This window comes from Solanum verrucosum, unplaced genomic scaffold (genome assembly GCF_900185275.1).
Source record: "Solanum verrucosum unplaced genomic scaffold, falcon-dt-bn FXZP01000603.1, whole genome shotgun sequence".
NCBI lineage: Eukaryota > Viridiplantae > Streptophyta > Magnoliopsida > Solanales > Solanaceae > Solanum > Solanum verrucosum.
In genome coordinates this window covers 335,961-362,761 of record NW_026020644.1, presented here as the reverse complement: position 1 = coordinate 362,761, position 26,801 = coordinate 335,961, and the positions used below count along the sequence as shown (strand labels likewise).

The following is a 26,801-nucleotide window of genomic DNA, read 5'->3' as shown; positions in this document are numbered from 1 at the left end:
TTCACCAACCATTACATCACTAGCAAACGAATATGAAATGTTGATTATTTTATTTTATTAAATTTATATTTTGTAATAACCTTTTACTGAAACCCATCCTTAAGCATGCTTTATTAATAACCTTTTACTGAATCAAATAGACAACATATATAGAGGGTGTAAAGTTTAACATGCAAATATAATTTGATTGACTCACCCAAATTTAAGACATGAAAATATTTGATCTTTTCTTTGTTTGCAGATGGGAAAGAAAAGGTTTCAAAGCATATAATTGAAGCCATAGATGAAGAAAAGAAGTTGATTAAATTCAAAGTGATTGAGGGAGATATATTGGAGGAATACAAATCATGCTCTTTTACTGTTCATGTTGAGAGCAAAGGTGAAAACAACTTAGCTACTTGGATCATAGAATATGAAAAGAAGAATGCAAATGTGCCAGATCCACACACATATATGGAACTTCTTCTCAATATGTCCAAAGATATTGAGACTCACCATTTCAACTGATAAATAAGTAATGCTACATATGTATACTTATGTTGCTTGGACTTTTTGATAATAACTGATGGATACGTGTTATCTCACATGGGCACGACAACATTTTTAAATAGTACAAGCAATGTATATGTACCATATGTTTGGAATTAAATTGTTGTCTTAAGTCTTATAATAATGTGTGGTGTGCTTTGTAATGTCTACTATATGTAGTAAAAAAAAAGAGTGTAATTTTTAATTCTTTGTGGATTGAATAACGGTTTGTAAAATTCTGCTTAATGATGACTCAGTCTGAGTCTATTGATATTGATAAATAAATGCTATTTGGATTTTGGATTGTAACACAATGTGTGTATAGTGAACTGATGACAGAACAATTACATTTACAATTCTTGTAATTGATGATAGAATATCATGACATAAATAATATCATGACACAACAAAGAAAAACATATGACCATATGACACAATAATGAAGTGTAACATTTCAAGAATGCTGCTTCAATGAATCAAAGAGCATTTGATATATATGCATCGCGCGCCATCAAGGCATTTTAGGCACTTGAGGAATTTCAAGCTTTGGCAAAGTTGGTAGTTTAGGCTTAGGAATGACAGACATCTCGAGTTTTGGCAATGTTGGAACTTCGAGCTTTGGTAGAGTTGGTAGCTCGGGTTTTGGAATTTCAGGGAATTGAGGCTTTGGTAAAGTTGGGATTTCTGGGAGTTGTGGCAATTCAGGCTTAGGAAGCTCGGGAATAGTTACTTCAAGAAGATGGCGCGCTTCTGCTTGAATTACATAGCTACTTGTTTTATTGACAAAGTGAGAAGTAATAACAAGAAAAATGATCGGTTGTGGTTGTAAGCCATTGTTGAAGATTTATTGTACTTTAGGTTTCACTTTGAACAAGTTTATTTTTTATATAGATATGTGGATGTTTTGGTTGTGATTGGTAGGAAAAATTGTTTGTTAGGTCATTTCTCAACAATAATATCCTAATTTATTTCAACACTAACTTTCCATGTATAACATCTATACATATTTTATAGGTTACTGAAATGATTTTGTTTCAATTTTTTTGGCTAGTCGCTACTGAAAGCTCAAATATTTCTTGTAGTTGCAGCATTTGTGAGTGCAAATATGGAGACAAAAGGAATTTTTATAGTCAAAGGCATTAGATGATAGCTCACACAATAGGCAATTCCTCTTCTATTGCTCTAATTGCTTCAGCATAGAAATTAATAGTATTAGCATTGGCATCTCCAATTCTAATGCAACATGTCTATAATTAATCTTAACATAAAATTTGCAAAAGAGATATAGTGTTTGGTTGGGGGGTATGTATAGGCCAAAAAAAATACAAAATTTATTGCCTAGAATCTAGACATATTGACATTGCCTAACTATAAGAGGGTAGAGATACTCATATAATGATGAACCACACATTTATTACTCCCTCTGTCCCAATTTATGTGACTTACTTTCCTTTTTAGTCAGTCCCAAAAAGAATGATACATTTCTATATTAAGTAATATTTTAATTATAAAATGTCTAGTTTACCCTTAATGAAATCATTTACTGTCACACAAATTTCTATCTTTCATTTTGGACCACAAGTTTTAAAAGTTTTCCTTTCTTTCTTAAACTCCGTGCCGAGTCAAACTACCTCACATAATATGGGACGGAGGGAGTATTAATTATTACTTTGTGATATATCATAGAAGAAAAATGACTCTTGAAGCTAAAAAATTGGTTTCTAAGATAAATATCAAGTGTGATGGAGATGTGTTTCATGAAATGATTAGGTGCAAACCACATCATATCTCTAGCATATGCTCTGATAAGATACAAAATGTGGATATTCATGAAGGTGAACTGGGCACTATTGGCTCTGTTAAGTCCTGGAACTTCACTCATGGTAAACTAGTACTATTATATTTGGTTTCAAAATTTATGGTTAGCTCCACTAATATAGATTCTCATTACATATATATATATATATATATATATATATGGCTCATTAGAGGGAAAGGGATCTTTTTGTAGTTTTATAGTCTTTACAAATTTGTTTTTAGTTTTATATTTCCTACATGAACGCATTAGAATAACATATATTCAAGGGATCTAGACATGATCTCATCAACAATAATAAAGAGAGTGGATCACGTACTTTAAACCTTGAGAAGAGGTAAAGTAACCTTGTCTTGACCAAGCAGGGGAGCTAGGTGAAGCCGGGAAGTTCATCCGAATCTTTTTTTTTTCACTGTTTATATATGGTTAAAATACATTATTTATCATTTGGTAATTTTAATCCATTTATTACTAATCCTCATATTCTCCCACGTTCTATCCCACCGGACACCGCATTAAAAATGCATAGATTCCTGTTCCCACATATTTTAGGGGCGGATCTAGGATTTTCAAAATCAATATTTTTTGTGTATATTTAATATTTATATTGAGAAATCTATATAAAAAATGTGAAAGGAAGATCTAGTAATTACAGAGTAGTCTCTAGATCCAATGGTGAAAATTGAACCCCCACTTAAGTATTGTTGACCTCCTTGATGAGAGTTTGAATCCCCCTCATGCATGCACTTATATATATATATATATAATTTTAAATCTTTAAAACATAAATTTCAAATATTGAATCCGCATTTTGACTTGGAACGGAGTTTAATAAAGTAAAAAATATTTTTGAATTTTGTGGTCTTAAATTAAAGATATATATGATGTATCAAAATATTTTTTAAATCTTATGATCTTTAACATATCTTGTAGAAAGTTAAAATTAAAGCATTTTTAAAAAGGAAAGAGACTTTTTTTATACGAACTAAAATCTAAAAGGTAAAGTAAAACAAACAAATTGAAACGATTATTATGTAAGGAAAGAAAAAGGAACAATCAATATTGTATAACTTTATGTTGATTTCTTATGAAGATTAAAGAAGACAACAATGGTGAATTTTGTTAGTCATGTGAGATCCATAGTTAAGTTTAATTATTTCTTTTTCATAAATATGTTAAGTTTAGGGTAAAGGATTAAAATGAACACATTTTATATACATTAAGGATCATTTCAATCAAGTAAAATATATTAAGGACCAAAATGAACATTTTTATTATATATTATGGATCATTTCAATCAAGTGAAATATATTAAAGACCAAAATGAATATCTTTATTATGCATTAAGGATCAATATTTCAATCAAGTGAAATACATTAAGGATCATTTTGATCATTTTCTTTTATTAAAGTAGATTTTCACTAATATTTTTCCTTTGACTTCTTCAACTTGTCCCAGCCACATTATTTTTTGACAAAAGCATATAAGCACCATTGCATAACGAATATTGGTAATGTTTGTTTGAAAAATTTATGATCATTATAATGATGTGTTGTTAGTTGTTACATTATTGCCTCATGAAAATAACTCCACGTCTATTTAATGTGAAATATTTATTATAATAGTAATGTTTATCAGAAAAACTTATGACTATTGTTACATTATACCCCATGAAAAAGATATCCATGTTACATTATACCCCATGATCATGTCTATTTGACGTGACATGTTTTGTCTTTTGTCAAAAAGAAGAAAAGTGACTTACTAGGCATGAATTCATGAATATATATATATATATATATATATTTAAAAAGAATTAATAAGTGATATTGTAATTGAAATCTTATCAAGTATATAGTCGAATCTTATTATATATATATAATAGTAATGTTTGTCTAAAAAAATTATGATTATTATAGTGATGTATTATTATATATGTATAATGTTATTATTTGACGTTTTGATCTATAATGATTTAGAAGGTCATTTTCGAAAGTTTTGAATGGTAGAACTCTTGTTTTTACAAAAGATCATTTCCATAAATTCTAAATGAGAATTTAGCATTACCTAACAGCTATAAAAGGGCAGAGAGTCATGCAATGATGAACCACACACACTTGTTAATATAACTTTGTGATAAATATCATATCATATCATAAAATTAAGAGAGATGAGCCTCGAAGGAAAGTTGATTTCAGAGATAAACATAAAGAGTGATGGAGATGTGTTCCATGAGATCTTTAGGCATAGACCACACCATATCTCAAACATGTGTGACAAAATACAAAATGTAGACATTCATGAAGGTGAATGGGGAACTATTGGCTCTGTCATTTCTTGGTACTTCACTCATGGTAAGCCAGCCACCACCTCTTCTATACCACATCAACTAACTGTTATTATTGAGGCGGATTCGAGATTTAATATTTATGAGTTTCGTAAATAATAACTCGATTCACAATTATCTATAATTTATAAATAATTCATTGCTAATTAGAATTAACAATGAATTTTATTGTTTATTTGCTACAAAATTTGTCGATAGCTAATTACTATTTTAATTCATTGTTTTGTATATTATAGATGGGAAAGAAAAGGTTTCAAAGAATATAATTGAAGCCATAGATGAAGAAAAGAAGTTGGTTAAATTCAAAGTGACTGGAGGAGATATATTGGAGGAATACAAAGCATGCTCTTTTACTGTTCATGTTGAGACAAAGGATGAAAATAACTTAGTTACTTGGATCGCAGAATATGAAAAGAAGAATGAAAATATGCCAGATCCACACACATATATGGAACTTCTTCTCAATATGTCCAAAGATATTGAGACTCACCATCTCAACTGATAAATAAATATTGCTACATATGTATACTTATGTTGTTTGGACTCTTTGATAATACTGATGGATGTGTGTTGTCTCACATGGACGCAACAACATTTTTAAAGAGTACGAGTATATATACCATATGTTTGGAATTAAATTGTTGTCTTAAGTCTTATAATAATGTGTGTTGTGCTTTGTAATGTCTATGTTGAAGTGTTGAGAATATCATTAAATAATAAAAGTGTGACCATCTCATCTAAAAGCTTAAGTTGTTAGAGAGAACACGCTTTTATTATTTAATGATATTCTCAACAGTCTACTATGTAGTAAAAGATAGAGTGTATTTTTTAATTTCTTTGTGAATTGAACAACAGTTTGTAAAATTCTGTTTAATGATGACGGATCAGCCTGAGTCTATTTATATTGATAAATAAATACCATTTGGATTTTGGATTGTAACACAATGTGTGTATAATGCATACCACTTGAAACACAAATACAATAGTGAACTGATGACTGAACAATTACATTAACAGTTTTTGTAATTGATGATAGAATATCATGACAACTATAATATATCCAAAATGAAATTTTCTAGCACAACAAAGAAAAACTCATGACCATATAACACAATAATAAAGCGTAACATTTCAAGAATGCTTTCAATGAATCAAAGAGCATTTCATATATATTTCCTCAAGGCTTTTTAGGCACTTGAGGAATTTCTGGCTTTGGCAACGTTGGTAGTTCAGGCTTAGGAATGACAGGTATCTTGAGTTTTGGCAACGTTGGAAGTTCGGCCTTTGGTAGAGTTGGTAGCTCAAGTTTTGGAATTTCAGGGAATTCAAGCTTTGGTAAAGTTGGGACTTCTGGGAGTTGTGGCAATTCAGGCTTAGGAAGCTTGGGAATAGTTACTTCAAGAAGATGGCGCGCTTCTGCTTGAATTACATAGCAATTTGTTATTGACAAAGTGACAAGTAATAACAAGAAAAAAGATTGATTTTGGTGGTAAGACATTGTTGAAGATTGATTCTACTTTTAAGTTTCACTTTTAACAAGTTTATATAGATGTGTGAATGTTGAAAATAGGAATTGAGAATTAAGTTTTGGTTGTGATAATTGGTAGGAAAACTTGTTTGTTAGGTCATCTTCTCAACCAATAATATCCTAATTTTAATTTAACACACACTTTCCATGTACATATTTTATGTTAATGTTGGTACATGGTCTTTTAGTTGGCAATCTAAACAGATATTATCACCTTTCTTCAAATTTGTAGCAATTCAAAGTAGTAGGTCATCATTTTCCAATAATGGGCATACTTCTTGTACACATACTCTCTTTGTTTTATTTTACTTATCTGTATATTAAAAATAAATCTTATTTTAGAAGATCAAGAGAGTTATACTTTTTTCTATACTACCTTTAGTATTAAATAACTATATAAAGTAATAGGTGACAAATTTAGAGTTTCAAAGCATCATTAATAAGGTTTTTTTAATAAAATACATCTCTAATTAAAAATTTCTTAAGAATATGTCAAATCAATATGAGTCAAGTAATATGAAACGGAGTGAGTAGTTGGTCCAAAATAGTTGTCATTTTAGATTTTTAAGATATAACTAATTATTTATTATTCAATAAATGTGGAGAGATTAATATCATGAAAAACAGAATAATAATATTAAATTAAGATCAAAGAATAAATAAAAATAATTTAATCAAATTACTCTTTTAGTTAATATTTTCTTGAGAAACGTGTAAAGAAATACATGACAAATAAAATGGACCAAAGGGGTACAATACATTGCATCAAAAATGATCATTAGCAGCAATTAATTAACGGTAATAGCTTAATTGCCGCTAAATATTTATTTTTAGCGGCAATTAGCACTCTTTGTATATGTCCCTAAAGCCTTTAGCTATACTAGATCTAATGGCACTTAACTAATGTGGTAAAGACTTTAGCACTCTTGTTTAATGTGTCTATTTATTGTCACTAAAAGTTGTTTTTATTGTAGTGATTGTTGGGTTCTGAAGGTGATTAGGACGTCATGTGGAAGCTTACAATTGCAAATCATAAGACGATAAATTAGACGAAACATAAAATTATACTAAAAGAAATATATTATTGTAGGATATGACCAATTGGCCTACATAATTAAAAACTAATCAAAAAACATAGAAACTGTAGAGAGAAAATCTCCCCATAAACAAAACTCTTAAAGAACTACATTGTGGATGCTATTGTTATATGTGTTAGAAGAAAACAAACTTATATTTATAGAGTCCTAAAACCTTTTCTTAATAGAAAAGGAGTCCTAAAGGAGAGAATAAACCAAATATAAAATAATACTATATTTTCCTTTCAAAAAAAGTAAAAATATTTATGGTAATGTTTTAATTTTTCTTTAAGAAAAAATAAATCTTAAATTATGGTAAGAAAATCAGGGCAAAACCCTAACAGTGATAACATACACAGTATAGTCTTACAAGTAAGTTCTAAAAAAATGGAATGCAACTCTTTGGTATTTTTTGGTTACCTAAAACTTTCTTATATAAAAAGGGTAAAATTTGAAAAACATCACGTGGAACTCCACATATTTTGAAACGGAGGAATTTGTTCTTAAATCGCATTCCAGGAATGCGTTTTATTCAGCCGTTGCAAGTTTTGTTCTCATATGCTAAAACTACATTTTAACTGATGTTTTTTTTTTCTTTTACTACTAATTAATGCTCTTTTTATTTATTTGGAAATTAAATGTACATCTTCATTTCTATTAAGGATCAAATAGTTCGATTTTTCCACATTAAATTGGCATAATATATAAATGTGTCTTTTAATTTGACCTCATTTATATTTGTGTCCTTCAACTTTGATTGTGCACAAGTAGACACACACGTCCTACTTGGCGTCCTACATAGAAATTCAGTATCCTATGTGGCGTCCTACGTGTATTATGTCACGTAGGACATGTGTGTCTACTTGTTCAATTTTATACAATTTTAAATGTCTACCTGATGCACAATCAAAATTGAAAGGCATAGATGTTAACTGGAGCTAAGTTAAAGCCCATATTTATGTATTATCCCTATTAAACTTTTACTAGGTACAAATATTCTGAATTCTTATTGTGACTAGGAATGTGGATTGTGAACTAGCCATTTTTTGTGCCAAAAGACTAAAACACATGACAAGGAATGGGACATACTGCCTTATCTCTTCAAAAAAACTATGTGAATAGGAGGGGTCAAGGGACAATTCCATCCCTTGCCGTCAGGCCAATTTTGGCACACCTCGACTAATTTTACGGAATATCTATTATCTTCCACCAGCAATACATACTAAGTAACTATGTTCATCAAGGCTAGAACATATGGGAAGATCACCTAGTGTTTTTCGAACCTGATATCATGATTCTTAACTCATTTCGTTGACCACCAGGCCACAACCTTGGGCGCTATAGAAATGAATATACTTTCTTTCCAAAAAAGTTGGGCAACCAAACATGGGAAAGAACTTTTGCCAGTAAGCTAGAAAGGAAGAAGCATAAGCTCTTCAAATTCATTACATTTTAAGAAAAAGAAGTAAAGTGTTAGTAACAATCACTCATTGCATAATCAACCAATATCTATTTTAACCTGAATATAACAAGTAAGACTTGACAGTGACTCAGGGGACTCTCTACCAAGATTTGCTTTATTTGAACGACTAATTTCAACAGACTACAAATCTAAAGAACTGATAAAACGTTTAATTTCTCATTACGAAAACACCAACAAGATCAAACATAGAGACATGAAAAAAGAATAGAGAATTATAGATTACTTCACGTCGACTCTGTGAATTCAGTAAGAAACTATCTTGCGACTGAGTGATTTATTGAACCATGCCTTCCAACTTCCAGATCCCTTCCGAGCCATAACTACTTGTTTCCCATCAAGAATTGGTTGTTTCGCATCAAGAATTGGATTCTCAGACTGTGGCTTCTTGACCAGCACAAAGTTACGAACACCAAGCGATCCAATCGTCTCCCATGGACTCAAATCTGAAATAACAACACAAATGTAAGCAAAAACACACATCACCACAAAATGAAAAGGTTTACGCCTACCAAATCCTTTTAAGATATAGTTGGAACAAACAGCAGAAGTCACAACCAACATAACTCTACAATGTCACACATGAAAAGCATCTTAGCCAACGAGCAGCAATACAAAGATAAAATACTTCGCAGCAAGTTTAGGGATAGTAATGAGGCTGGACAAGGAGGGGCAAGTTGAAGACTTAGTGGATAGGGGTGGGACATTTTCTTTCAACATTCTCAAGCAGTGGCGGAGCTAGGATTTTTAATAAGGGGTTCAATATCTGAAGAACTAAACACACCAACTAACCAAAGGGGGTTCGACATCTATTATATATATATAGATAAAAAATAATTTTAACCGTGTATAAATAAATAGTAATATTTCCACCGAAGGGCCCAGAAGGCTGGCTCCGCCCCTGTTCTCAGGTCCTTTTATTCATATATACATGATTAACTAATCAATTATACATGTAAACTGAATAAGACATTGATCAATATACGAAAGCAGAATTGGAAACGATGAAAGGTAAGCAAGAACATATTTAACATGGCAATAAGAAGCAAATTTAAACTAAACACCATGCCAGGACGAAGCAATCTCATTTCTCAATCTCGAGTAATATCATAACAAAACAATCTCAGCTAAGCCAAATCAAAACACATTTCCCAAATTGCAACTAATCAACGAAATATAAACAATTACAATACTATCAATACCTTCTGTTACCACGGTTGGGCAATACAGCACGAAATTATTAAAATTTGATCCAAGAACAGGGAGCCTCTCCTCACGAGCATAATTTTTCAACGCGATATCAATAACATTAGCCACAAGCTCCTTTTCATTAACAACAAATCGGATCGGTCCAGCACTCCCAACAACAGTTATACTAATCAACAACCGATTTCCTTTCCCGGATTGAATCTTCTTCGTCTTATAAAGCAACATCTTGTTAATCAATCTCAAATTCGTTACAAATAAACAAAAAAAAATAATAGTTTGGATCTATCAATACGAAAATGGCCTACGAGCCACGAAAACACAGTTTCTCTGGTACGTAGGCCAAATTATGTTCACGTAATGGATGGCTCAAGGATCAAGACCAATGGAACGATAATACCAACCTTCTTTGCAAGATGCAAAGCAAAAAGAAGAAGAAATTGAAATCTCCCTAATTGGAGATGATAAAGAAGTAATCATCAACAAATTCTTCAAAATTTCCACCATCAAAAACGAAAATTTGAGCAAACCAATGTAAAATTTTGTAACAAAAGAGATCAAATCTCAAGAAAAAACTGGAAAAAATATAAAGAAGATGAAGGAAATTTATAGGTTTTTGTTTTAGGGTTAGGGATTTACCAAGTTTGGGGATTTTTCTATTTTTGGAAGAGAGAGGTGATTTATTCGGATCCTTTACCGTTAACCCGGGTTTGTTTTTTTAAATTTAACCACTTATCCTTATTTTTCTCTTTTCAAGTCATTAAATTTTATTTTTAAAGTGGGACAGTAGATATAAAAAAAAAAAAAAATTGTGAAAAAGAGAAATAAAACTGTCCCTCTTATAAAAGTGAAGTAGTATGGTACAATCCGCGCAGGATGCGCGGACGTTATTAAATTAATTTGTTTATGATAGAAGTAAATTTTGATAGAGTTATATAAGACTATCAAATGAAGAAAAAAAAAGGATAGAAGTTAAAATTTGATGAAAAAATCACATCGCTAAATAAATAATTAGTAACTATTTAGAAAAAAGTGTGAGTTTATATTTATACTAGTAAGAAATGTAAGTAGTTCTTAATTCATGATTATGAGGAATTTGTGTGTGTTAGTTTCTAAACAAATAAGATGATAACCATTAATATGAAGCCAAGAAATCATTGAATTTTCCTAATCATTGCACCCTTTTTGTTTTTCCATTATTTGCGGATAGATTTAAAATAAAGCAAAAGGAAAGTGACTTGAAAATAAAGGTTTCAAATTTCAACAAATATAGATTTTAGTGTTTAACCTAAAATAACATTTCTCTAATCTTTTGCCCCTACCAACATGGGTTGTGGTGCAGTGATGAAACTGATTCACCTTTAACCAGAAGTCACAGGTTCGAGACCTGGTATGGAGAAAATACTAGTGGGAGTACCACACCCAAATGGTCCCTGTAATGCGCAATCCAGAATTAGTCGCAGCTCCAATGTTGGCTCCAGACACCAGATGGAAAACCCAAAAAAAAAAAAAACTGTGTGAGCTATATCGGTCCAGAGAGCTTCTGGAAGCAAGCTCCCCGGACGATGAGTATATAACAATTGTTATAATGAATTGGTGAAGATTGAGACTGAAAAATGTACACAAGAAAATTAAGATTGTAAATATGTGAAAGAACTTAATTCAAGAAACTCCATAAGGTAAGATCATTACTGAATACATTTAATATATCTGTCAAAAAACAGATTACTGCTTTCATGTCCAACTAGAGGCATCGAGTAGTAATCCGTATAACTTCCAAAGGCGCATCAAATCATCACTGGTCTATTAAAGAGTGCAATTTCTGTCGAAAGATGGGGATTTTGCTTGCGTCTATTGCCATTACCAAGCCAGTTAGCCGATGATCTTTCAGCTGCAACGTTAGGAGACGAATAAGTGTTTTATTCATGAATGGCAATCAGATGGCAAGTATAATCACACGAGCAATGACCAAGTAGAGAGGTTTCCGATAGACCCTTAGTTCAAAAGCAAAGTTTGAACTAAGGCTAACATGTTGCAGACATGGTCTCTCAATAAATAAGAACAATTGCATTTCTACAGTTCTGAGCTATGGCCTTTGAGCACTGATATGGCAAATTATTTACTGTTTTATAAATAAATTTTTTTTTTTTTATAACCGAGAAATCCGTCTATGACCCACCCTTTGGACCAATCACAGCCTTCTAAACTCGGTGGATTGTTTTATAAATAATTTGTTCTTAGAGAATAACAGAGTGATGCAGTAGACCCTTTCAATTAATCTTAGCCTCTATCCCAATTGAATGACAGTGGAACATATATATACAAGTGACATATTACGTTGGTGTTTTCTTTGTATTTTCTCCAATATACAGAATTTAACGAATTGCAGGAAACATAAACCGCCATCAAAAAATACATAAGGCTCTGATATTATGAGAAAAGTACTTACCTCGTCAGTCCTAACCAGCTGTGTATGCAAAGGAAAACTGAAGGACCAAGAGCTTAACTGAAGAAACATTTACAGGAAGAATCAGAGACGTTGCAGCAAAAAGGCAAGAAAATAAAAATAAAAGTAAAAATAAATGATGGTACATCGTAAAAGATTTCGTCTTCTGCCTTAATGTATACAATAGTTTGATCATCACTTGGTCCATTTTGCTTGTCCGCATTCTTATGCTATAAGAAAATCCATCAAGCAGCGGACAATTTAATGTCTACTAGACTGTAATAAATCCATACTCAAATACCAAAAAGGTACGAATAAGCCTTACCTTGTAGATTTTACTGATTACTAGGTAAAACTTGAAGCAGAAAGAACTCCGGAGCTCCTTTGTAGGCTTAAAAGACATAAGAATGACAAAAATTTCACTACACCAAGGTAAAGCTACATTCACGAGAGGAGAAACGGCAGACAGAAAACAATACGAGCATGTGAAAATAATTCATAAAGCTCATCCATCTAATATTCTCATCTAACCTCATCTTCTGTAGCCCAAGAGACTTCATCAAAAAGTGCATCATAAAGGGGTGGCAAAAGCTGGGGAGGAAGATTCACAACACGTTGAGAGACCAAGAGACCAACATCCTTGGCTTGGTCTCCCAGAAATAAGCTCAATTTAGAGAACACATCCTTCTGGCGGCATGCTTTAAGCAGGAACTCTTTAAGGTCCGCCATGCACGCTAGATCCTATTTTTAGACAATCAAAGCCAGACAAACAGTGAATCTGCAAGAATACAAGGAGTATGACACTAACAACATTATGAGCTCCTGTACAGAATTAGCAAATTTAGCGATGGACAAACAAAATGGGAACTCAGAAGCATCTCCAAACTCGGATGCCAAATTTGACATCACAGGCCGGGTGATGTGGTGACTAAATTTTAGCATAACATGGATGCAGCACATAAAGTGTTAGCTTCTTACCTTATATCTACCCAAGTTAAGAGCAGTGACAATGGAGTAAATACCATCATCGTCATCATTCTCTATTTTAATAACAGTTCCCACTGTGGGTTGACCCAGTATTACATCCACAAAACCACTCAAATCCCATTGCTTATCATCAAGGTAGGTCTGCAGCAGGATTTTCACCCCATGAAAATCACTTGGTTTGGGATCAAAGAACTCAAAATCTGCTTGAACAGTGCCCTTTCAAAACCAAAGGAGAAGCTGTTAGTGTACTGACATCACATACGAAAAATCATTTACCAGCAACAAGTAATGGAATGTCCTTACATCAAACTCTTCATCATCTGAAGAACCAGAATCTTCACTCTTGTCTATTAGTTCGTGATTTACCATCCTTTTACCTAAGATGGAAAACATTCGGCCTCAGAACCAGAAATTGAAATAGATCACTGTGCTCATAATAGTTTTCATGAGATAGAAACTACATAATATACACCAAAATAACAACTTAATCAAATACTTCACCTGAAGAGGTAGGTAGATTATTTCCTGGAAATCTGGGATTTTGAACCTTGTGTGCAACCTTGTTATTTGAGGCAATCCGTGCCATAGAACGAGCAAATGGAGAGAAACTTAAAGGTAGACATCGCGCTGGTCTGCAATGTCTTGCCGGCTTTCGGGGCATTATACAAATTAGGCAAACCTGAATACACAAGTTAGCATTTTTTTAATGGTCTATAAAATAATGTCGAGAAGCAGCCTCGGGAAGTTGCAGAGCTTAAGATACAATGGAAAACACAGATGACTCCTTTAAGTTTCAAAGATTTAACAGATGGAACAGTAAATGGACATTATAATTAAACTTATTACTTGTTGTGGTAATATTGCCTCTCAGAATATTCACTGATATCAGTTCAAAAAGACTTGAGAGCAAATTGTCTGCAGAAACGAAATATAGTCTTGAGCCTCATTGCCCTCTCTTTTTCTCTGTAATAACCATCCAAACAAGAGTGTTAACGATTACGTTGTAGGGTAAATGCCCTATTTCTATTTGTCTCTTTTCTTGCCCATCCTATATAACTCCATCACATCAACTGGACTGTCACTCATAAAAATACAATAAAAGCCATCTCTTTCAGCAGGGTTTATTGTGTCCTATAACACAAGAAGTACACACAGAGATATGAGCTTCAAATAGGAGGCACATAAGATAAAGTAGCAAACTTTTACATGTCATAAGCAAATTAAGAACTTTATGATGACAAATTCCCTTTCTCTAAGTACAACAGCATTCTTTAGCATAACAAGATAAGAGGGTAAATGGTTTATGCTTCAGCTGAAAATCCAGTCAGAAGAACACCACGATTATTTACAACTTAGCTCCATCACCAAATGCAACAATACAGTTGCGGGTGTGAGGTGACATGTATCTCGTGGAACTAGTCTAGGTGCACAAAAGCTAGCCCGAACACCATGGTCAAAAGAAAAATACCCAACAATGCAAACTCCAACTTCAGCAAAAATCACAAACCCCAACACCTAATTTCAATTCTTGACAGAAATAAAAAACAAATTTGAGCATAAAAAAGTCCCCTTCAGCAACAAATGTAAATCAAGTAAAACTAAAAGCAAAAACTGCTACTAGAAGAGAATCATACCACAAAGAGAGTTGAGTACTGACAGAAAGATGGAAAGGGTCCGCCGGCGGGGACAGCTCCGGCGAGGAGGATGGAGGATGGAGGCCTGAGGGAAGTACGGCAGGGTTTTAGTTTCTCCTGATTCGGTTGAGTGGGGCGGGGGTTTTAAGACTCTCTCAAAGTTTTCAAACAAAGCAAATTTAGTCCCTTAATTTGTACTTATTACTCTCCTGGACAGTCTAGTTAATTTCGTATAATGTCAATTTTTAAAAATTATTTTTTTTAAACTTCACAACGAAACATGATCAAACATTCACCAAATGGTTCATTACAATTTACATTAATTTTATCAACTATGTTTGTAACTCACTAGAGGCTCAAAAAACAATGAAAAAAAATGTGTATGACGAAATACCAACAATAAGAAGAAGGAAAAGGACCGAATAGAGGAAGTCCTAAGCATTTGACGATCTCGAATGTAAATGATCTTAAGCAAAATAATTACTCGAAGAATAAGTGAATTTATTATTTATTTATTTTTAATAATTAATAAGTAAGCAAAAAATATGATCGCAATGTAAAAATCTAATAAAATACTATAGGGTGAGAGTAGGGTTTCGGAGGGTGTGGATATTGGTGGCGTTGAGTGGAGGAGATACCGAACTTGAAATATCACTTGTTTTCCTTATCTTCATTTTTAAAAAATGGCATTTCCTTCATTTACGCAAAAACTTGTTTTCTTCGATAAAACTATTTAAATATAATAAATATGTTTAACCCATACCATACCAAACAACCATTAGAGTAATGTTGTAGGCTTGTAGAGAATGTTATTCTTGGATCTTTATAATATATATCATGTATTTATTTATTCTAAATACAATTAATATATATAAATGATTTTTTAAGTAGTCAATGACAATTCTTCTTCTAGAATATAGATATAGATCTAATAAACACACAAAATTTAACTCCCTGTCAAATAATATTATATTGTAAATTCAAATTCAAATTTTATGTATATATCATGTATTTATTTTTTTTAAAATACAATTAATATATTTAAATAATCTTATAAGTAGTCAATGATATTTTTTCTTCTAGAATATAGATATAGATCTAATAAACACACAAATTTTAACTCCCTGTCTAATAATATTATTTACAATTCAAATTATATACTATGAATAATCTCTACATTTACGAGCCTATGTTTTCCATCTTTTTCTTTTAAATGGGCATTTGTTCAATGTTGACTATATTCAATACAATGAATTTAAAGCATGAGTATTTGTTCAATATTGACTATCCTCATCACGACCAATTTCAAATAATTTCTCTTTTGATATTTAAAGAATAAATAAACATATACAAAACCTAACAAGAAATTTTGAAACTATAAGGTTTTATATTTTTATTTAAATAATTAATTTCATAAAGTGAGGATGCTTGTAATGATTTGGTAAGTCATTTTTAGAAATTTTCGTAAAATAACCGTTTTACCCTTCCTGATTTTGGCCCTGAGTCATTTTTGAATGAGTTTTGAAATTGGTTTCAGGTTTTGAGTTAAAAGTTGTGATTTTTGAGAATTTTGGAATTTGAAAGGTTAAAGTTGTTAAAAAATGGTTTTCGGTGTCTTTTGGAGTTTCGAGTGTCATAATTGAATTATGTCGATTCCATCAAGAAATATGAAAATATTTGTTATAAGAGAGTTGTCGGTTTCAAATTCGAAGTCTTTTTGAGGATTTGAGATCCTAAGATGTTAATTGTTGAGATTTTAGCCTTTGGGTTGATTTTGGTCAATATCCGGGGTTCGCATGTGTCACTCCCCGAGCTTACACCATGGGCGGGACTGGCACTCGAATACTATTGTTGGCCCCAAGCCCTTGGTCTGGCATACTACTCAGCGGAAGACTTACTCATGATAAAATACTTTAAAAAGTAAATTGAACTGCTCAATAAATACTTAGAATGTATAAAGAAACATTCAGTAGCCAAAATGGCAATTCAAGTCTCAAATATCAAAACAGAAATGGAAAGACTCAAGAACTAACATCAACCAACTCTCTATGAAGCCTCTAACAACTGAGATAGACATTGGGACGAGACCTACGACATCCTAATGAACTAAAATGATAAAGTAATGAAAAAGGGGATCCTCTGAAAGCAAGGAGGCTCACCAACAACTCTGAAGCTCAATTGGATCAATGATGTGCTGGATGTTGATCCTGGTTACCTAAATCTGCATCATAATAAAGATGCAGTCCAACTGGCATCAGTACATTGAATGTACGAGTATGCAAGGGAAATTCTAAAACAAGACATAAACTTGAAAAGAACTGAAAAACAAACTTGGTCTCAACTCAACTCAATTGAACTGAACTCATTTCAATATAAAGCAGTATAAACAAGTGCAATATAATGAAAAACTTTTTAAAACATGGATAACAACTCTGTGTATTTAGAAATACAATAATAACTATGTATGTATGCAAGGATACAATGTAAAATCTGAATGTATGTAAAAATACAATTTACTTTTGTGTATATAAGAATACAAAATACTTATGTGAGAGTTTCTCTAACCGACAACCATCACTTAAGAGTTATTGTGATGATGCAACATTTTGTCTCACGCTGCCAGGGCCGTCTTATACCTTGCCAATGGTATAGAACCTGACTACTAAGTGGATCCACTAATCTATGCTAAAAAACACTAAGGAATCATCTAAAAAGTATAACCATTTTCTACCCATGATGGCTACATGGTTTATGGGGGCTGGGGGTTGTCTGAACTCTCCCCCATATCGGTGCTCAATACTACTCCCAAAATATAATACTAGCACTTATGTTTAAAAACATACTTCTTTCTGTGGTTTGAGATAATTGCTCAAAACTTAGCTCAAAGGCTATCTTGGAAATCAAAGTTTCCTCTCTTGCTTAATTATGAAAGCATTTACTCTTTACTGAAAACTAGCTCAAAGGCTCTTTTGAAAATCTCAGTTTTCTTTCTTATTTAAATGTGAAAACATTTTAAACTCTTTGGGAATACATAGTCCCGATATACTCTTATGAAGAAATGAACTTCAAATCTTTTACTCGTTACTCAAGTCAAAACTCAGGTCTTAAAACAAAGTTAAAACATTTGTAAAAGACTTTTGGAAGACTCTCTTAACTTCTCTTGACCTGACTCTTAACTTCTCTTGACTTGACTCGTAACTTTCCTTGAATTGAATTATGGATTCAAAGATTGTGATTTGTGATAGAAAAGATCTCATGATGTTTAGGAGTGTTTTTAGATAGTTAAACATGAGAAAAGATCAAGAAATCACTATCTGAAAGCAAGTCCACGACGCGGAGATGCATTTAATTATTTGGCCGCGAAATAATTTTTTTTGAGGTAGAACGGCCTATGACCACTCAGCGACGCGGAGAAAATTTGGTCAATCTTGAGAAACAGGTCCGCGACGCAGACCTGGTACCCAGATTTGCCCAACTTGTTCCTTCTTCGTTTTCTAACCCCAATTCGCCTAAATTTGATTCTTTTTCTCAATTTCTCTTTAGATTCAGATACCCAACATAGATACACAACATATGTACACATGAATCTAATCAAACACAACTCTAAAATCGACCTTAAACTCTAAAAAAACTCCTCAATCTCATCTCAAATTCAAGAACGAAAGCAATTCAAGAATACAACTCAAGAACATCAAAGTCTCAATCTTTTAGGACAAAAATCATACTAAAATAAACATGTTTGGCGCATGGGTGAACGAACCCAATGATGTGTGAACTCACATACCTCGTAGGATTGAATCTTTGGCGAAACCCGCACTCAATTCCTCAAGAAATCAACGAATCCTTGTTTCTTTTCCTCTTCTTTTCTCTTCTCTCAAAACCCCAACTCTTTTTGATGAAGCGTAAATTGAACCAAATCAGTTTAGACCCCAACTTAATTACCAAAAACGAAATTAATTAATAGGGTAGTGAAAAGATCAAAGTACCCTTCTAAAATTCGGTTTTGACTTTCCTTATCTAGACAACCCAACTTCAAATGTGCATATCTCCCTTATACGAACTCTAAATCGCGCAAACTCGGCGGAGTTGGAAAGATAATTCAAAGATTTTTCCTAAGGTATCTTGAAGCACACCTAAATCATCCTGAGCTAGGAGTTATGGTCGTTTGAAGTTGACCCAAAACTCATACTTAACTTAATTTTGTCAAACTTTCCAAATTTGATTATTTCCAAAAACGATTTCTTTCTAATTCTAAGTCTTTCTAGTAGCGGGGTGTTACAGAATGCTCGGATTAGAATTTTGAGAGTTTCATTGGATTCGAGGGATGATTTTAGGTCTAGAAGAGGTCTTGGTTGAATTTTAGATGTCGCAATTATTTATCCTTTTTAGGTGTTATGATTAGTTTCTTGTGACTTATACGGACTCGGGTCAAGTAGAACTAGGATTCATGTTTCGATGGTTCCATTGTGTCGGTAATGTCGAGTATAGTCAATTTGCACATATGATTTGTGTGTACAAAATTTTGAATGAATCTTGAGAGTTATTTCGGAAACATTTTATACCTTGTGTGATTCTGGTGCAGTGTAATTTGTTCATCGCGAGCCAATCCACGCAATTACAATGGTCTGTGTGTTATGTATCGCGATCGCATAGCTCTGGGTGAATTAGTCATCGTGATCGCGTGAGTTCCAATCGTGATTGTAATGGTCAAGCTTTGATAAGTTGACCCATTTAACTCATTGCTATCGCGAAGCCTTGGTCATTGCGATAAGCATTTTTTAACTGCAGGGTTTCAACCCCATTTCACCATTTTTGAGTTTTGAAAGCTTAGGTATTGCAATTTGAACCAAATTTTTAAGAAGAAATGGGTAACCATTTCTAATATAAAATCTTCATTTACCCATTCTTATTAATGAATTTACTTGTTCAAATTATGATTTTTGGAATGGTAATTTGGCCAAGAACTTGATAAAATGGCAATTTTGAGCTAGATTCTAATCTAATTTTTTTCAAAATGGTTTTCACCAATGAGTTCCAAATGTCTTGGGTAATGTTTTCAAGTAAAGAATTTCGGATTCAAACCTCATTTTTGAAATTGGATTTTGAGTTGATTTAACCTATTTTGCCAAATGTATGAATTGAGTGTTGTTATTTTTGAAATTCTATTGTGATTACTTGATTTAATTAGATTCTGTGACCTTGGACATTGTTCGGAAACGGAAGGCTCAAGTCTTGGATTAACTTTTGATTGAAATTAAGGTAAGTGATCTTCTAAACCTTGTAAAACTTGTAGATTTTTGTATTTCCCTTCATTGTGTGTGTTGGGGAGTAAGGAGAATGAGGTGATGAGTTCATTGATTCCACTTGATTGACATTAATGGGAAAAAATGGATTAATGAAAAGACAATGTGTTGATCATAATGTTTTGTGAATTGCCTTGTTGTGAATCCTAAGGTGTTGATTGATGAAATGCTTTGATAGAATTATTGTGGACTTGAGTTGTTTGAGTTATTGTCTCTTTCTTGTGGTGTGAAATTGCTTATTTGCATTAATTTTTGTACACTGTGATGAGACAAGTGATGATTATTGATGTCGAGGTCATTTCCGACAAATATATTGATGTTGAGGTCATTTCCGACAGATGTTATTGATGTCAAGGTCAGTTTTGGTAAGTGTATTGATGTTGATGCCATTTATGATAAGTGTGTTAATGCCAAGGTCATTTCCGGTGAGTGTTATTGATGCTGAGGTCATTACCGTCGAGTTCATGAACTATGGGCGATTCACATGAGTTCCGATTGATAATATGCATGATAAATCTTGGAATTATGTTCGGTGTATTTGATTAATGTGTCTTGATGATTTGATACTTGTGATTGATCTACTTGTCACTTATGATTGATATCCTTGATACTTGTTGGTTGTTGAACTGTGACTATTAGACTGTAATTGTTAAGCCATGTGAACCGTATATTGTGAAATTGTTAGTTTGAGTTGATTTCTAGGCAAGTTGTAGTTTGAGGAGGTTCGGTTGGGATGAAAGGTGTACTCTTTTTCTAGTTAGTTTTGCCCCTGATTTTTATGTTGCTTGTTGAGTTCCGTGTTGGTTGGTAGTCACTTCTTGCTTCTACACTTGTGTAGGTTCTGAGTCTGGATCTGTGTGTGCTCTTCTTTTTATTACATCTAAGGCTTTTTGAGGATACATTGATAGGTAGTTACTTGTCATTTCAGCGGACCCTCTTCTTCCTTTATGTTTATGATTTGTTTTTCTTGAGATCTTGAGACTTGCAATTATATTTTAATTTTGTATTTATATATTAGTGGTTTGTACATGTGACACCAGATTTTGGTGGTTAAATAAAATGACTAAGTTTTTTGTCTTTATGTTATTCTGATTTTACTTTCCACATTTCTTTTGTTTCGTTGAATTGAGGCTGACTTGTCTTGGTGGAAGTAGACGAGTGTCATCACGTCCATTTTTGAATCGTGACAATGATTCAAAATTATATAACAAAATTAATTGCCTTATTTCACTCTATATAACGCAGGACTCTAACATCTAGTGGCGGAGCCACCGAACCCCCTTCGGTGGAAAATTATATCATTTATACATGGTTAAAATATTTTTTTAGGTGTATATTGTAGACGTCGAACCCCCTTCGGCTACTTCGTATGTTTATATCTTCAGATTTCGAACCCCCTTATTAAAGATTATGGTTTCGCCACTGCTAACATCATTCACATGTCCAAAACGAGACTTTGAGCATTGCCCATTGGCCAATATAATACGAGAACTCAACATTGTGTAAATTAAAAATGTAGTTAGGTCTTACTCCGATATCACATGAAAAAATGAATTTTAAGTTTAATTAAGCTCAAAAACAAAAAGAATCACAAGGGCAATAAGGTTTATTGATTTTTGTAAGACATTAGATAGTCGGTAGACTAAGAAAATAGTAAGGTGAAAGTGTATATATATATTTTATTTTATTTTAATTTATGTTATATTATGGAATTTGAGAAGTTATTAAAACTTTTATATGATTTTAAAAATATTTTAAATTGTTAGCTATTGTGATTTGCAGTACCCTTTTTTTTACATAATTTTGAAAATAATATTTACTACTCTATTTGTTCTAATTTATGTGGCACATGCAGAATTTCAAATATTAACCATTTTTTATATGTCTCTTTAATATATTAAGTTGTTAATTATTGTATTTTATAGTACATTTTGAACCTAATTTTTTAATAATATATGTTATTTGCCATGTCCCAATTTATGTGGCATTAATTGATAGATTTGTTGGAGTCGAGAGATTTATTTTGTTAATTATTGTAATTTATAGTTTCTTTTTCGTCAATTTCAAACAATATATGTTGTTAATTGATAGAATACTTTTAATGTAATTTTTTTTAAAAAATATGTGTGACTGTCCATGTCCCAATTTATGTGGCACATGTAAAGTTTTTACAACTAACCAAAATTTTAATACATTTAAAAAAATATTTTTAAGTCGTTAAATTTTAAGTAATTTAAATTGTTGTATTATTTATTACAATTTATAATGCTTTTAAAGTAGTTTAAATATTGTACTATTTATTATGATTTATAACACTTTTTTTTAAAATTTATGTCATATTATGGAATTTGAGAAGTTATTGAAATTTTTATATGATTTTAAAAATATTTTAAATTGTTAGCTATTGTGATTTGTAGTACCTTTTTTAACATAATTTTGAAAATAATATTTATTAATCTATTTGTTCTAATTTATGTGGCAGATGCAGAATTTCAAATATTAACCCTTTTTTATATGTCTCTTTAATATATTAAATTGTTAATTATTGTATTTTATAGTACATTTTGAACGTAATTTTTTAATAATATATGTTATTTGCCATGTCCCAATCTATGTGGCATTAATTGATAGATTTGTTGGAGTGGAGAGATTTATTTTGTTAATTATTGTAATTTATAATTTGTTTTTCGTCAATTTCGTCGACTATTTTTTTTATTAATTATTGTAATTTATTGTTTCTTTTTCGTCAATTTCAAAAAATATATGTTTATCATATAATCCATTTTATGTGGTACCAATAGAATTTAGAGAGTCAATTAAATTTTGTATATAAGTTTTAAATAATTAATCTGTTAATTATTGTAATGTATAGTATTACTTATAGTATTTTTAAATATATTTAAATATTATATGTTAGGTTTTTTATCCTAATTTATATGGCATTGATAGAATTTAAAGTGTCAAATAATTGTTAATTATTGTAATAGATAATATGGAGTATTTAAGTCATTTATAGTATAGTATAATTAATATATAATATGTAGTATTTAAGTGTTATATTATGGAATTTGAGAAGTTATTAAAATTTTTATATGATTTTAAAAATATTTTAAATTGTTAGCTATTGTGATTTGCAGTACCCTTTTTTTTACATAATTTTGAAAATAATATTTACTACTCTATTTGTTCTAATTTATGTGGCACATGCAGAATTTCAAATATTAACCATTTTTTATATGTCTCTTTAATATATTAAGTTGTTAATTATTGTATTTTATAGTACATTTTGAACCTAATTTTTTAATAATATATGTTATTTGCCATGTCCCAATTTATGTGGCATTAATTGATAGATTTGTTGGAGTCGAGAGATTTATTTTGTTAATTATTGTAATTTATAGTTTCTTTTTCGTCAATTTCAAACAATATATGTTGTTAATTGATAGAATACTTTTAATGTAATTTTTTAAAAAAAATATGTGTGACTGTCCATGTCCCAATTTATGTGGCACATGTAAAGTTTTTACAACTAACCAAAATTTTAATACATTTAAAAAAATATTTTTAAGTCGTTAAATTTTAAGTAATTTAAATTGTTGTATTATTTATTACAATTTATAATGCTTTTAAAGTAGTTTAAATATTGTACTATTTATTATGATTTATAACACTTTTTTTTAAAAATTTATGTCATATTATGGAATTTGAGAAGTTATTGAAATTTTTATATGATTTTAAAAATATTTTAAATTGTTAGCTATTGTGATTTGTAGCACTTTTTTTTAACATAATTTTGAAAGTAATATTTATTACTCTATTTGTTCTAATTTATGTGACAGATGCAGAATTTCAAATATTAACCCGTTTTTATGTCTCTTTAATATATTAAGTTGTTAATTATTGTATTTTTTAGTACATTTTGAAGCTATTTTTTTAATACTATATGTTATTTGCCATGTCTCAATTTATGTGGCATTAATTGATAGATTTGTTGGAGTGGAGAGATTTATTTTGTTAATTATTGTAATTTATAGTTTCTTTTTCGTCAATTTCAAACATATATGTTGTTAATTGATAGATTTTTTGGAGTGGACTATTTTTTATTAATTATTGTAATTTATTGTTTCTTTTTCGTCAATTTCAAACAATATATGTTTATTATATAATCTATTTTATGTGGTACCAATAGAATTTAGAAAGTCAATTAAATTTTTTGTATAAGTTTTAAATAATTAATCTGTTAATTATTGTAATGTATAGTATTACTTATATTATTTTTAAATATATTTAAATATTATATGTTAGGTTTTTTATCCTAATTTATATGGCATTGATAGAATTTAAAGTGTCAAATAATTGTTAATTATTGTAATAGATAATATGGAGTATTTAAGTCATTTATAGTATAGTAATTAATATATAATATGTAGTATTTAAGTGTTATATTATGGAATTTGAGAAGTTATTGAAAATTTTATATGATTTTAAAAATATTTTAAATTCATAACCATATATTTCAATGTACAAGATTTTGATAAAATAAAATCTTTAAAAGTAAAATTATAATGTTTTTGAAATTTAAATTATTAAAACATATATAATGATTTTATAGAAAAAATAATATCATATAAAATTAAATGAAAAGGATAATAAATTCAACTTTTACCATGATAAGGTTGAAAAATATTATTTAAGTGGAAGGAGGTGGGGCCCACTTATATATTTTATATAGTAAGTATTGGACATTTGTAATGATTTAATTGGGACAATGGTAGTAAATCCTAGAGTCTTCTAATATATAGTAATATAGTAAAATATATATAATATAGTATAAAGTTGGATATGTAAATGATGATGTGACATTTCTTAGAAGCTAAGATTACTATTTATCTAATTTCTCCAATTTTTGAGTTCTTTTGTCATACAAAATACAATATGTTTTATTATAATTACATTCAATATAGTAAACAATATATTCTAGGAATTAAAACAAAATTATCATTTCAGAAAAAAAAATGTTAAATTATAATTTTATTATGATTAAGGAAAGATAAAGATATTATTTGAATATCCCATAACCACATTCAATACATTAGAAATTAATTGGATATAACTGTAAATGGAAAATGAATTACCATTTAAGAAAAATAAATGTTTGCAATACCATAATAATTAAGGAGAGAGTAAGATATTATTTTAAGATCCTAATTCGGAACTTTTAATGTATTACTCAATTAAAAAGAAAATGCATTTAATAACATTAAAAAGTTATTAGTTTATATTTTTTTCTCATTGTACTAATTCAATTGAATCAAACTTAATTTTAAAGATATAATAATAGCTTCATTTTAATTGTTATGAATATATTTAAAAAAATTATCGTGAAAAGGCTTTTGTTGCACCCTATTTTAATTTTCATATACTGTTGTTATTTTTTTCTGTCATTTTTCAATGATTTTTTATTTCGATTTAAAATTTAATGTTTATTCTTAAAACTCTAATGGTACAAATTAAGGTGGAGTAGAATATAATAAATGATGATTCTTCTACTAAATAAGAAGATATAATGAAATTGAAAGGGTGAAACTTTTTTTTTTTAAATGGATAGGAAATTCTATTAAGGTATCATTACGTCATTATTCAATATATTTTGAATATAAATTTCATTTGCTGATGCATTTGTTTAGTACTCCTTCTGTCCCTAATTATTTGTTAACTTTTCTTTTTATAGTTGTCTCTAATTACTTGTCCATTTTGACAAATCACGAAAGAACAATTTTTTTACCTATTATACCTTCAATTAAATGACTAATTACTTTGAAAATTGCAGAACTTTTCATTTACTTCATAATTAATAGGGGTAAAATGATAAACTCACTATGTCATTAATTAATTTCTTAATAAATGTGTCAATTTAAAAGTGAATAAGTAATTAGGGACAGAGGGAGTATTACTGTGTTATTTGACATTATGAGATATTTCTTACACATTTAAGGAGAATGGTACACCGGAATATATATTATATATTAAAGGATCAACTTCATGCAATGGAAGAATTTGTTATTAGCAAATATATTTGAACTTATTTGATAAAAAATATATTCTTCCTCATTTAATAGACGTAAAATTTGTGAAGCTTTATTTTTTTCACAATCTTCATATTATTAAAACAAATAAAAATATTACGATTAAACAACAGAGTAAATATAAAATTAATCAAAAATATTTAATTTAAATGATCGCGCGAAGTGCGCCCAAGTTCTCTAATTTAAAACAAAAAAGTAAAATTTAAATGGGTCTACTATAGAATTTCTAGAAATCGAACTTCAAAAATTATGTTAAAAATGGGAAATAAAAAGTGAAATAAATTTAATTGAGAGTTATCCTTCGTCTGTCCCATTTTATGTGACACTTTTTATTTCTCGAGAATCAAATAGTTTAAGTTTGACC

At 30.4% G+C, this 26,801-nt stretch overlaps 6 protein-coding genes across 8 annotated transcripts in view; 3 read left to right on the top strand and 3 right to left on the bottom strand.

Moving 5' to 3' along the window:
• LOC125812086 (kirola-like) overlaps positions 1–511 on the top strand; it is a 108,777-nt gene extending 108,266 nt beyond the window's left edge. The window contains exon 4 of the mRNA XM_049491580.1: positions 380–511. Within this exon, the coding sequence (XP_049347537.1) occupies positions 380–507 (128 nt within the window). The 3' untranslated portion in view covers positions 508–511. The remainder of the gene's footprint in view (positions 1–379) is intronic.
• LOC125812075 (putative clathrin assembly protein At2g01600) overlaps positions 1–26,801 on the top strand; it is a 272,019-nt gene that overhangs the window by 235,442 nt on the left and 9,776 nt on the right. The gene's annotated exons all lie outside the window — the stretch shown is intronic.
• LOC125812091 (kirola-like) lies at positions 4,515–5,246 on the top strand. The gene is made up of 2 exons (XM_049491586.1): positions 4,515–4,698; positions 4,928–5,246. Exons 1-2 carry the CDS (start codon positions 4,515–4,517, stop codon positions 5,191–5,193), a joined length of 450 nt encoding a protein of 149 aa, XP_049347543.1. The 3' UTR covers positions 5,194–5,246.
• LOC125812106 (protein PELPK1-like) lies at positions 5,551–6,189 on the bottom strand. Its single transcript, XM_049491600.1, has one exon. The coding sequence runs from the start codon at positions 6,187–6,189 to the stop codon at positions 5,869–5,871; it is 321 nt and encodes a 106-aa protein (XP_049347557.1). The 3' UTR covers positions 5,551–5,868.
• Positions 8,754–10,524, bottom strand: LOC125812097 (uncharacterized). The gene is made up of 2 exons (XM_049491592.1): positions 9,978–10,524; positions 8,754–9,221 (listed from the first exon to the last, which is right to left on the bottom strand). Exons 1-2 carry the CDS (start codon positions 10,207–10,209, stop codon positions 9,022–9,024), a joined length of 432 nt encoding a protein of 143 aa, XP_049347549.1. The 5' UTR covers positions 10,210–10,524; the 3' UTR covers positions 8,754–9,021.
• Positions 11,565–15,195, bottom strand: LOC125812080 (protein BCCIP homolog). Of its 2 annotated transcripts, none has more exons than XM_049491570.1 (9): positions 15,068–15,195; positions 13,916–14,093; positions 13,718–13,791; positions 13,406–13,630; positions 12,959–13,168; positions 12,753–12,818; positions 12,574–12,657; positions 12,431–12,487; positions 11,565–11,872 (listed from the first exon to the last, which is right to left on the bottom strand). In XM_049491570.1, exons 2-9 carry the CDS (start codon positions 14,073–14,075, stop codon positions 11,777–11,779), a joined length of 972 nt encoding a protein of 323 aa, XP_049347527.1. In that variant the 5' UTR covers positions 14,076–14,093; positions 15,068–15,195; the 3' UTR covers positions 11,565–11,776. The 2 variants fall into 2 exon arrangements, with proteins under 2 accessions (XP_049347527.1, XP_049347526.1); XM_049491569.1 differs by having other exon boundaries at positions 15,072–15,090.

Bases quoted from the DNA above. Each gene is read 5' to 3' on its own strand.
- LOC125812080 (XM_049491570.1), bottom strand. From the start codon at position 14,075: ATGCCCCGAAAGCCGGCAAGACATTGCAGACCAGCGCGATGTCTACCT. The intron at 12,488-12,573 runs GTACCATCATTT...ATGTTTCTTCAG, and splicing joins AAGACGAAATCTTTTACGAT to TTAAGCTCTTGGTCCTTCAG. The intron at 11,873-12,430 runs GTAAGTACTTTT...CTAACGTTGCAG, and splicing joins AGCTGGTTAGGACTGACGAG to CTGAAAGATCATCGGCTAAC.
- LOC125812091 (XM_049491586.1), top strand. From the start codon at position 4,515: ATGAGCCTCGAAGGAAAGTTGATTTCAGAGATAAACATAAAGAGTGAT. The intron at 4,699-4,927 runs GTAAGCCAGCCA...TGTATATTATAG, and splicing joins TTCTTGGTACTTCACTCATG to ATGGGAAAGAAAAGGTTTCA.
- LOC125812106 (XM_049491600.1), bottom strand. From the start codon at position 6,189: ATGTCTTACCACCAAAATCAATCTTTTTTCTTGTTATTACTTGTCACT.
- LOC125812097 (XM_049491592.1), bottom strand. From the start codon at position 10,209: ATGTTGCTTTATAAGACGAAGAAGATTCAATCCGGGAAAGGAAATCGG. The intron at 9,222-9,977 runs GTATTGATAGTA...TTGTTATTTCAG, and splicing joins CCCAACCGTGGTAACAGAAG to ATTTGAGTCCATGGGAGACG.